Here is a 12,867-nt window from a genome sequence, read left to right on the forward strand (position 1 = left end):
AGGATACACATTTCATAAAAGAGTTGGCTATATAGTAAAACAAACATAGTAAAGTGGTGGTAACCTGAGAACCACATTCATTATTGTTTTTTAAAGAAAGCAATTTTATTTATAAGACTTCTTAAGAGATGTTTTATGGGACTACAGCCAGGTCTACACTAGCACTTATGTTGGCAAAACTTTTGTTGCTCAGAGGTGTGAAAAAAAAAACATTCCCCTGAGCAACAAGTTTTGCTGGCATAAGCACTCACATGAGCATCTGCCACCAACAGAGCTACTACCGCTTGTTGGGCCTGCTTTTATTATGCCAATGGGAGAGCTCTCTCCTGTCAGCGTACTGGAGGCACACAAGCAGTCTTACAGTGGCACAGCTGTATTGGCATTAACTACCAAATGAGATTTACTCAGTATTTTTTACTATTTCAAAGCACTGATAAAAATGCTTACTATTTGTCTGGTTTACGAGATTTAACCAGCCAGTTATATGACAGGAAGTGCTTTACTGCTTCACAGTTGGAAAGAGTGGCAGTTCATCCAAAAGGGAAAATATAGATTTGCTTTTGGAAGATATGCTCAGAGCTGAAGCTTTCTTCTGAACCTCATCTGCCTGCTTGAATTTGGTGAAAGGGAGGTAGAATGGGTCGGGATTAAAAACAGCATTGAGTGCAGTAGGGCAGTCCATGAATCAAGGGAAAGTTTACTCATTTTATCCTTTCCAACTCAAAACAATTTTTTCTACCCTAGAGAGAAAAGCAAAACATGATAATGATGCAAGTAAACAGAAGATACAGTAACATGGATTGCTGGTAAATTTCCAGCTTGTTCTTGCTATGGCACACAGACATTTGCTCCTCCAGTGTTAGGCCTGGTCTATACTAGGCGTTTAAACCGATTTTATCAGCGTTAAACCGATTTAACGCTGTACCCATCCACACTACGAGGCCCTTTATATCGATATAAAGGGCTCTTTAAATCGGTTTCTGTACTCCTCCCCGACGAGAGGAGTAGCACTAAAATCGGTATTACCATATCGGATTAGGGTTAGTGTGGCTGCAAATTGACGGTATTGGCCTCCGGGGGGTATCCCACAGTGCACCACTGTGACCGCTCTAGACAGCAATCTGAACTCGGATGCACTGGCCAGGTAAACAGGAAAAGCCCCGCAAACTTTTGAATTGCATTTCCTGTTTGCCCAGTGTGGAGCTCTGATCAGCACGGGCGGCGATGCAGTCCCAAATCCAAAAAGAGCTCCAGCATGGACTGTATGGGAGATACTGGATCTGATCGCTGTATGGGGAGACAAATCTGCTCTATCAGAGCTCCGTTACAGAAGACAAAATGCCAAAACATTTGAAAAAAATCTCCAGGCTACACAGTGCTGCGTGACAAGCGTAACGGAAAGCCAAAGAATCAAATGGACACTCATGGAGGGAGGGAGGGGGTACTGAGGATTCCAGCTATCCCAAAGTCCCCAGCAGTCTCCAAAAAATATTTACATTCTTGGCTGAGCTCCCAATGCCTGTAGGGTCAAACACATTGTCCGGCATGGTTCAGGGTATAGCTCGACAATTTACTCCCTCCGCCCCCACGTGAAAGAAAAGGGAAAGAAATCGTTTCTTGACTTCTTTGAATGTCACCCTATGTCTACTGAACGCTGCTGGTAGATGCGATGCTGCGGCAGTGAAGAGCAGTATCCGCTCCTCCCCCCTCCCTGGTGGCAGATGGTGCAGTAGGACTGCTAGCCGTCTGCGTCATGAGCCCGTGAGTGCTCCTGGCTAACCTCAGGTGAGGCTGGCTGGGGGTGCCTGGGTAAAAATAAGAATGATTCCTTGTCATTCCCAGTAGATGGTACAGAACGGCTGGTAACCATCCTCATCATAGCAACTGGAGGCTGAGCTCCATCAGCCCCCTCCCTTTCCTGTGTAAAGAAAAGATTCTGTCCTGCCTGGACTGTCATAGCAGCGGCATGCTGGGACTCCTCTCCCCTGCACCGCTTAATGTCCTGCCTGGACTGTCATAGCACCGCGAGGCTGCCTCCCCCTCATTTTATCTCACTAACAAGTCAGTGTTTCTTATTCCTGCATTCTTTATAACTCCATGACACAAATGGGGGGGACACTGCCACGGTAGCCCAGGAAGGTTGGGGGAGGAGGAAAGCAATGGGTGGGGTTGTTGCAGGGGCACCCCCATGAATGGCATGTAGCTCATCACTTCAGCGGGATCTGACACGGAGTGGCTGTGCTCTCTGGTTCTCTGATACACTGGTTCTCTAGAACACTTGCCCATATTCTAGGCAGGGCCGACCTCAGCCAGGGGCACCCATGATAGCAGTAGACAGTACAGAATGACAGATAACCGTCATCTTAGTGCCAATTTACAATGGCAGCAGACGGTACAGAACGACTGATAACCGTCTCTGCTATCATGCAAAAGCAAATGAATGCTGCTGTGTAGTGCTGCAGTAACACCTCTGTCAGCGGCATCCAGTACACATACGGTGACAGTAAAAAAAAAAAGCTGAACGGGCTCCATGGTCGCCGTGCTATGGAATCTGCCAGGGCAATCCAGGGAAAAAGGGTGCGAAATGATTGTCTGCTTTTGTTTTCCCGGAGGAAGGAATGAGTGATGACATTTATCCAGAACCACCCACGACAATGATTTTTGCCCCATCAGGCACTGGGATCTCAACCCAGAATTCCAAAGGGTGGGGGAGACTGCGGGAATTATGGGATAGCTACGGAATAGCTACCCACAGTGCAACGCTCCGGAAATCGACGCTAGCCTCGGACCATGGATGCACACCGCCGAATTAATGTGCTTAGTGTGGCTGCGTGCACTCGACTTTATACAATCTGTTTTACAAAACCAGTTTATGTAAAATCGGAATAATCCCGTAGTGTAGATGTACCCTTAGATAAGTGAGCACATCAACACTTACCTACTTGTATTTATGAAACTAAAGCACAGATTCTTGCCTCTTGCTCCAAGATTAATCAGCAGACAGTTAATTATAAACTTCCACCAATTCATGTTAATGTAACTAATAATATAACAAAGATGTCCATGCATCTGAACATTATATAACAGAGATCTGCACCTAGCTAGACATATTTTGACTTCACTTAGTGAGATTTAATAGTTTTTGACAACATCCGTCACTGAACAGAGGGAAAGGTTTTGTGCCACAGAAACAAGTCAAGAATTTGTTACCTGGACTATCTCCAAATATGACAACAGATACCTGTGAGAACATGCCATTTCTTGAAAGGGAAAACACAGCGAGTACTTACCTAGGAGATGAAAACCATGCAGCAAGTAGCAGCTACCTCTGTGCCGCTTCTGTACTGCAGCTGCTTAGCTCTGCCAAGTACACAGATCTAGCACCACGAAGACATGCAGGGGATAAAGTTTCTATGAAAGAGGGTATGTCTGCATTGGGGAGGTTTATAATGGACCAGGAAATGTAAGTGAAGCTTCTCCTGTGGAAGGGGCTGCATATCAGCGTTATAATCCACGTCCTGTTTTCCATCACTCCCTGAAGTGTTCCCCTTAAAAAAATGATATTACCAGGACAGATGTTGAATTATAGAATGACTGAGGTTCAGATATCACTGCCATAAATATGATAATTCCAAGAGTGGTATGAACACTTGGTGTTTGCTTGCTCACTCCCTTTCCCATCCCCCATAAATTTATGACGTGCCAACGCGAAGGTTGGGCATGCATGTTCCAGTTCTCCTCTAGCACTAATGAAATGTTTTATTAACTTACGCTACGGGAAACAGAAACATTTTTGCTGAAGTAGATACTCACCAAGCACAATGACCACGGTCTTCAGGAGACTCATCATGGTGTCCCGATTTCTGCGGGGCCCAGAACTGTGCCTGGACATTCTCATAGTCCTTTGGCGGACATACCCAAAGATATGAGCATATAGGACCACCATAACCAAAAAAGTGACCAGGTTGAAAACAGCCCAGAAAACCAAGTAAGAGTCACTATAGAGTGGTGCCATATTGGAGCAGTGAGTGATATCACAGATACAGTTCCAGCCGACACTTGGTATAGCACCCATGACAATGGCCATAGTCCAGATGACAACAATTACTACCACCACTCGTCGGTTGCTCATCCGAGTATGCAGCTGCATTCGGAAGACGGTAATGTGCCTCTCAATAGCAATGGCCAGCAAATTGGCTACAGAGGCCGTCAGGCTAGTGTCAATGAGACCCTGGCGAAGAAGCCAGGTGCTTACAGTCAATCTTCTAGTGTTGGGTCCCGTGTTAAACATTAGGTAAAAGTAGGCCAGCCCTGCAAAGAAGTCCGCCGCAGCTAAGTTGGCCATTAAGTAATAAATAGGAAAGTGGAAGCGACGGTTGACATAAATAGCCACCATAACTAAGAGGTTGGCCAGCATTATGAAGATACAGACGGTAATACCCAGTCCCATCACAAGCTTGCTGACAGTATTCCATTCAGTGGCTAAGTATTTTCCACTCCGGTTATAAAAGAAGGCAATGTTTTCATTGTAGTAGCACTGGGGTTCACTCATGACTGTGGACTGAAAAAAAAAAAAAAGAAAACAGACATCAGAACTGAAAGCGGCATTCCAGTGACTGCAAACTTGCCTCTACAAGTAAGGCAGATGCTGAAACAAGGAAACATGAATAATTCTGCAGACAACGTATTTAAATTCATATCCAAGATGACATTACAATTGCTTCAGAGTGGTAGCTGTGTTAGTTTGTATCAGCAAAAAGAATGAGGAATCCTTGTGGCACCTTAGGGTACGTCTTCACTACTGGCCAGATCAGCGGGCAGTGATCGATCCAGCGGGGATCGATTTATCACATCTAGTCTAGACAAGATAAATCGATCCCTGAGCACTCTTCTGTTGACTCCTGTACTCCAGCTCGGTAAGCGGTGCAGGCAGTGTCGACAGGGAAGCAGCAGCATTCGACTCACCGCGGTGAAGACACAACAGTAAGTTGATCTAAGTACGTTGACGTCAGCTACGTTATTCATGTAGCTGAAGTTTGCATAACTTAGATCGACCCCCCGCCCCCCGTGTAGACCAGGCCTTAGAGACTAACAAATTTATTTGGGCATAAGCTTTCATCAGTGGAAAATACAGCAGGAAGATATATATGCATAGAGAACATGAAAAAATGAGTGTTGCCATACCAACTCTAACAAGACTAATCAATTAAGGTGGGCTATTATCAGCAGGAGGAAAAAAAAATTTGTAGTGAATCAGGATGGCCCATTTCAAACAGTTGACAAGAAGGTGTGAGTAACACTAGGGGGAAAATTAGCATAGGAAAATAGTTTTTACTTTGTTTAATGACCCATCCACTCCCAGTCTTTATTCAAGCCTAATTTAATGGTGTCCAGTTTCCAAATTAATTCCAGTTCCACAGTTTCTCGTTGGAGTCTGTTTCTGAAGTTTTTTTGTTGAAGAATTGCAACATTTAGATCTGTAACTGAGTGTCCAGGGAGGCTGAAGTGTTCTCCGACTGGTTTTTGAATGTTATAATTCTTGACGTCTGATTTGTGTCCATTTATTCTTTTGCATAGAGACTGTCTGGTTTGGCCAATGTACATGGCCACGCTAATTTTCCCCCACTGTTATTCACACCTTTGAACAGTATTAAAAGAATTGTTAAGCATGTTACTGATACATAAAAATAATGATAAAATTGTTTATCCTCCTCAAAAAAATTCAGAATTTTTCAGTCAACTCTATTCACTAAGTGTAAACCTGTACTTTTAGCATTACTAACACATGAGAACTAAGTATGTGCACAACTGGGAAACAGAACTAGTGGGTGGAGCTAAGTAAAAACAGCAGCTGAAAGATTTCTTTGGAATTATTAAAAGTTATTTCCACTAATGTTCATTTGTGAAAGTCAATACTACCAGGGAAATTCCTGTAAACCAACATGGCAAAAACCTTCCATGTATACACAAAACGTGTTGCACAGAAGGTAAAGCTTCAGTTAAGGAATAAAAATATCCTTTTAGTTACAATAATTTTACCCTCCACCCTAAACACTGCTCAGTAGGCTGAGTTTAACTTTTATAAGTCTCCAAATAAAGCCCTTTCCTAGAAGTTTGGCCTTTGAGTCCTAATTATTTATCAATTAAAATCTCTTATAGAATCCCTCAATTGAATAGGACGACTCATGTTCAGTGGGTACCTTCAGTAGGCCAGACTTAAGGACATAACACATATGGCTTTAAATTCTTTGTTCAAAGATTGTGAGGGAATAATAGCTCAAGTACAAAAGCCCTTTGGAGAGAGGGGAAGTCGTATAGTATTTAATTAGTGAACATTATAAAAAGCTTTGCCAGAATCTGCATTATTATATGAATACCAAACTTTTTGCAAATTTTACAGGAGTAAACTGGATGAAGTTCTAATGGCTGTGTTATGCAGGAGGTCAGACTAGATGATCTAATGGTGCCTTCTGGTCTTAAATCAATCAATGAATGTTCTCTGTTGCATTCACGTACTAAGTTTAGTATCTGAAAAAGAAATTTCAGCTAATCAATACCCATATTTATGATCTGAGCTTCACTGTTGCCTCTCCGCAAACTGATTAGGGAAGCCAGTTTTTCTTGCAAATACAGCTTTGAGGATTATATTTCTGTAGTTGTTCGGCAAAATAGAGCTAACTTAAAAAATGCAATCCATATAACAGTCGAGTGCATAGCATTGTCCCCTTCCTGTCAGAACCCCCACCATTCCAAACACACATCAGCAAGCTATGATAAAACGAATGCATTACAAGTAGCAATGTTAAGTGTAATGTATCTCAGTTATGTATAAAAAGCCAATCACCAAGCCAGCCGGAAATATATGCACACACAATGCATATATGAATATAGGGTATGCTTAAACAAGGATTGGTTAAATTCAGGAATGCTACAGAACTTGAGTATCCTAACAAGAACCTGACTGTAGAGTCTAATAATACTGAAGACAGTGGGACACAGTGCTCTACAAATTGCTCTTTCCAGGAGTTTCAAAGGAAGGAGCTTTGCTTTTCAGTGGATGCTAGTCTAAAGTCTGTAACTGCTGGCAAGAATCATCTCTATTCCCAAGGGAAAGAAAGGCATTTCCACATTTCAGACATGCAGGTGTTTGCTCTTGAGAAGGAAAAGGGCAATTTATTCATGCTCTCTATTGGAGTTTGAAGAGACCTCAAGAGGCACATCTGGGATAGTAATCAGGTGTGGTTTGCGGACATAGTGTAAGCAGGGGAGCTTGCAGCTGATCAAGCTCTCCTCTTTCCAGCACACATCTTTATAGAAGAGTTAACCACCCATCTATTGACTCTGAGATTCCAAGGCAATGCATTTATATACTGAATAGTTCTACATGACAGCTTATGGCCAAGCAATAAAAGAATGGGGGATGTCTTTGGACATCCAAAGGGTTAACCTAACATAATGGCATTAGCAAACAGACAGACCCGTCCCCAGCTCCTGCCCCTTCAGGAAAGAGGCAGGGAAGTTTATATTTTAATTTCCTGAAGTTTCACTCTCAGCATTTCATAGCCCAGTTAAAAACAGATGTTCAAGGTCCTAAACTTTACCGTATCCATTTAATAGATGATTTCAGCAGAAGTTGATTTAAACTGAATTGCAAATGTTCATTTTAAATACATATTTTAATGTTCAGGAAATAAGTCTATTATGAAGCATAGATGAGACAAATGAAAGGCAGAAGAGTAGGAAGCCAAACTCAGAGTACCTGGTTAAGCACATCAGGCTGAGCTTAGTTCTCAAAGAGCCAATTCCTCCCAACAAAATAAAATAAAAGAATTTGTTAAGAGACCGTCACATTTGTAAAATCTTATTTATTAAAACATTAGTAGAAATAGTTCTAACCAAAGTAAGAAAGGGCCAGGAGATTCAGCACTCAGATTTAATAAACAAAATTCACTCTGCCCCTCTAAGCAATGCCCAATCTTCACTTTTACAGGAAAGCCAACTTTGCACAGGGCTCAAAGATTGCTATTTCCTATCTTTTTTCTTTAGACTCATAACTTCCCTTTTTGAAAGACCCCACTAGGGCCAAATCATAGATATCATCTTGTGACCACCCTGCAGTGGGGTGGGGAACCAACATCCTGCCTCAGCTACTTTCCCTCCTCTGCCAGGTGCATGAAAACCCTGGTATTAAGAGAATTGCAACAGCATCCACTCCTTCCCTCTGTGGAATGTCACAAGAGCAGCTTAGGGGCCAGCAAAGAGGAGCCAGTGAGTCCAGAGGACAAGGATATCTGAGGTTGGTGAAGATTCCATCACCACCTTTTCTCTTCTGGTAGAAAATGTGAGTGAGAGGAGGTGCTGGCAGCTGAAGCAGGAACTTGAGATAAGAGCTCTGGAAATTCACTGCAGCAAGACTGGGAACCACCTGATTTTCAGGGTGAAAAACAAACGTTGACAAGTTTTCAGAACACTAGCAATTGACTGATATTTTCTAAATGAAGCATATGTTAGCACTGGGAGGGTCTGAAGGGTTAATGGTCTCGGTATATAAACCCTGCTGGGACCTGACAGTTTCAGAGCTCATTAGTGAACAGCTCTAAAATTAGCTACCCAGCCTACCTAACAAAGAACACTCAAGTGCATTATTTTTCATTTCTCATTGTGTAATTTTCAGACCTGAGAAATTCCAGAATGAGCCATTTTCAAGTGTTACTGAAAGCATACAAAAAAATTTCAAAATTCTCCCAAAAAGTTTCATCAACAAAGCGAAAAGCTCATCTCCAATTAAAATTAAAAATTCGGCCACATTTTTCTTACGTTGTTAGAAAACATGTAGAAGGGATGATGGCTTCTTGGATTTTTTAAAAGTTGGGGGAGGGATCAAAATCATGCTTATAACAAAACATCAAATAAAACTCAAGGCCTGAAATTTTGCAACAAGAGTTTCAACTTGCATACAGCCTTCTTCAAGCCAATGAAACTCAGAGCAGACTGATTGCTTTTGCAAGATGAGATCTTGACTACCTTGCTCCTTAATTAACAAAGACCACCAAGAGAAGCAGTAATCTGAATGCCCTCAGAGAGATCCAGAAGACAGTTTCTTCAACAGAAATTTAGAGTCAGGAAGGATGTGGGATTCTGTACTCAGAGAGACTTGGATTCACATAGAGTGTTTACTATAGAAGTTGTCTGGAAAAAAGTGCTGCTGCTTTGAATTTAACTACATGACTTAAAATCTACCGATGCACCAGGAAGACTAGACTTGAGAGACAAACCAGCAATCCCAGCCAAGGGCCCAGAATAAAGGGTAAAAGGTTAGTCAGCATATGAATAATTCCCCACCCATCCCATAATTACAAAATCATATTTCAGAAAACGAACATTGCAAGTTGAAAAGGGTCTGGTTAGTGGTAAACATGGATTTAGAGCACAGACTAAAATGACTTGGCTGTAGAGTGCAAAATAAAGAGGAGGTACAAAAACGAAATGTAAAAAACCTTTTTTTTTTTTTACACAAATATATTCATCTAAATGTATGTCTGAGTAAAGATATTAACCCTTATTTTCAACTTCCTAAACTTAGAAGAAAGTAAATGCTGGCTGTGAAGTCCACAAAAGAGGGAACTTTGACACAGAGAGCCTGATTCTCCCCTGCCTTACGTCATGTATAGGTATTTACATCTTACAATGTGAGTGTAAAACATTATCTGGTAGCACTTTATATCGATTTTCCCACAGTCATTTTAGTCTGTCCTCTAAATCCATATGAGAATCATGCCCAGAACATCCACAGCCTATGACTGCTGAGACCACTACAAACCCCCAAAAGATGCACTGAAAGAGTGTCAACACCTTATTTGGTTTTACAGACAACATTGTGGTGCAGCATTGAACAAGTCTGGCTGCTCATGTACATGAATGGGCAGTGCTAATAACCATACTGCTCCTCTCTAAGGGCATGTCCACATTACCGGTAGATCTGCAATCGATGTAGCAAGTGTTGATTTAGCAGGTCTGGTGAAGATGCGCTAAATCGATGAGAAAGCAGTCTCCCATCGATTTTGTACTCCACCTCCCTGAGAAGCATAAGGGAAGTTGATGGGAGACGCTCTCCTGTTGCCACAGCGCAGTGTAGCCACTGCGATAAGTGGACCTAACTACGTTGACTTCAGTTACGTTATTCATGTAAGTTAAGTTACGTAACTTAGATCGATTCAGCACGGTAGTGCAGACCAGCCCTTTGGTACATCTACAGTGAAAGTAAAGATGTGATTGTTGCACAGTTAGGCATAGCTGTGCTAGCTTTAACCTAGCTAGCACAGGTAATGATTGTAGTGCAAACGTGGTAGAACAGCTTCAGTACAGGCCAGTAAGCCCACTGGGTTGTCTGAGTATGTACAGAGACAATACTTTGTTCCCAGAGAAGTTAACCAGCTCAATGTCCTCTACCAGTCACACAGGCGCTCAGGAAAAGGACTATATATTAGCTGCTTGAGACACAGAAGAGGGAGAATGTGTCAGTAACAGTTGGGCTCTGGATCCAGGTTCACATGTCTGGGTTGAACCCCAGTGCAGGGGAGTTTTCTGTTGCTCTGTTTTTTACTTATGTTGCATGACTGGTCTTCTGCTTATAAACAATATCCTTTGAAGAAAACCCTGGCTGACTATCTTGGTGCTTTTATTTCTCCCAAGCCAACCCAAGTAACAGTCTAGCAACTGAAACCTTATTCTTTCTTCTGAGGCTGAAAATTCATATTTCCAAAGTCATTTATTTTTGAGACACCTTCAAGATGTAGGCTGTGAGTTCTATTAACAATGGCTCTGCCTCTCGTTTATACTGAAGCCATTTAAAACCCCTTCAACCATGTAAAGAGGCCTCAAAGGGGTGGCAATTCTTATATTTACACCTATTTTAAGGTCCTTGTACATGGCTCTGGCAATGTAAAAGAGGCCTTTGTGTCAATTGGAATCAAGCCCAATACTCCAATATCTTTAGTACACTTTTTGAACAAGTTGTATTGTGGCCCAGTGAAATCTTGAATGACGATGGAGTGTAGCATCTGTCCTCAATATTGAGAGGTTTATGTGGGAGCGTAAGGAACGAACAGCCACTGGGGACTGTGCAGAAAGAAACAGTTTTACCACAAGAAAGCATAATTCATTGGAGACACAGATCCTGTTGGAAGCCACGATTACGACCTCCACAGGTTGCCTGTAAAACCAAAGAGGGTGTTGACCTTCTTTAATGGTTATTCACTGTAAAGTTATTATGAAGAAAAATTCAAAAATAGTTCCCCTGGAATAAAAAAAGAACAGGCAGCAGGAAGTTTGGCTCTCTGACTCTCAAAATCCCTTTCTTACCAAAGGACGGTTGAGCAGTCTGCTAAAGATAAATGGAATACCGGCAATTTTACTGAAGTTTTGTTTTGAATGGTAAAAGGAATTAAGGTTGCAAATTTGTTTCAGTCAAGTCCAGTTAACCCTTTAAAACATTACTACCGCATGCTCCCTGTCCCCCGCAGATACGCTCACTATCACTGCCCAAAGCATTTCCCTGCCACCAGGCCAGCAAAAAACAACACAACAACAAAACCAAAAAACCCAAACAACATATTAGGAATTTGTTGTCCAAGGTAGTTGGGGGAAATGAGCAGCCAAAAAAAGTTTGGAAAGATTTCAAAAAGTGAAATTAAAAAACAAGCACTGGGGGTGAGGGAGGGGTTTGAGGAGTAAGACAGGGCAGGTGTGGCACTCTTCCAAGACAACTCTCTTGTGCTAAAATACCACTGTCACTCAGTAGATTGTGCAGGTCTTCATAATATGGTCCTTTATTTGTACATGCTTTGATGAGCAGAGAAATAGTTAACAATGGAAACCTTTAAAAGTATTGCATTAGGCATCTGAGTTAACATCCACTGAGATTACTAGTCCAGTCCACACATAGCGAGTCCAGTCTCAGATTCTGCAAATGACGGTACACCTCACTGCACCAGCCAGCCTTGAAAATGTGGCCCAAATGCACTTCAGCAACCATAACCGCTAGAGAGTGACTGTTGTTAATGAAATGCTATATTCTAGACCAAGAAGGCATCACGAAAGAGGTACCAGCTCACCATTTTCAGATAATGCTGAGCACCCAACCTAAAATGATCAGGCTCCTTTAAAAGATGTCAAGCCAGGCAGCCATAAATCACTCATGACTACCTTTGGAAATCTTGGCCAGAAAATCTCTGATGTCTTTGGACTGCATTGCAAAGCAAGTCGGGATATTCATTTGGCAACTGAAGGTTTACAGCTCTTATTAAAATATTTGTAATTACACCAGTTCCCAGGGGCCCCAATCAGGTTCAAGGCCTGATTGTGTTAAGTGCTGTACTAATGCAGTCTCTGCACTGATGTACTTTGGGATGAAAGAAGCTATCAAAATACCTTCACAGAGGACTTTCAGTCCATAGTGAACTGCAATGTGTAGACTTTGTGCCCAATCCTATTTATATCAAAATACTGATTGGCTTCCATGGGTGCAAGATTGATTCTCTACAATAGGATGCTTGGACCACTCTCTAACTCCAAATAAGATGCAACTAGCAGCTTTTGCATGCAGTGTACAAGCAAGGTAAGCATGTGGGAAAACTTAGCCAGTAAGGAAAATGTTTATTCAGAATTATGTTTACTAGTGTAGGACATTTAGCTTGGGGTAGGAAAACAAGTTTTTAAATGGAAATAATAAGACTACTCAGTATTTACCTCTTGAAATATTTTTTCCTGGCAATATACTGGACCTTTGCGTACACAGACAGCATTGATCCATCTCTCAGTTTACTTTGCTTTGATGGACTCTTTCATGAAACACGTGTAAACAGAATA

At 41.9% G+C, this 12,867-nt stretch overlaps 1 protein-coding gene across 6 annotated transcripts in view; it reads right to left on the reverse strand.

Annotated features, from left to right (window-relative positions):
• LPAR1 (lysophosphatidic acid receptor 1) overlaps positions 1-12,867 on the reverse strand; it is a 122,677-nt gene that overhangs the window by 62,896 nt on the left and 46,914 nt on the right. For all 6 annotated transcript variants that reach the window (XM_030567458.1, XM_030567459.1, XM_030567462.1 and 3 more), the window contains exon 3: positions 3,814-4,561. In XM_030567458.1, coding sequence (XP_030423318.1) covers positions 3,814-4,561 — 748 coding nt within the window. The remainder of the gene's footprint in view (positions 1-3,813; positions 4,562-12,867) is intronic.

This window comes from Gopherus evgoodei, chromosome 6, assembly GCF_007399415.2.
Source record: "Gopherus evgoodei ecotype Sinaloan lineage chromosome 6, rGopEvg1_v1.p, whole genome shotgun sequence".
NCBI lineage: Eukaryota > Metazoa > Chordata > Testudines > Testudinidae > Gopherus > Gopherus evgoodei.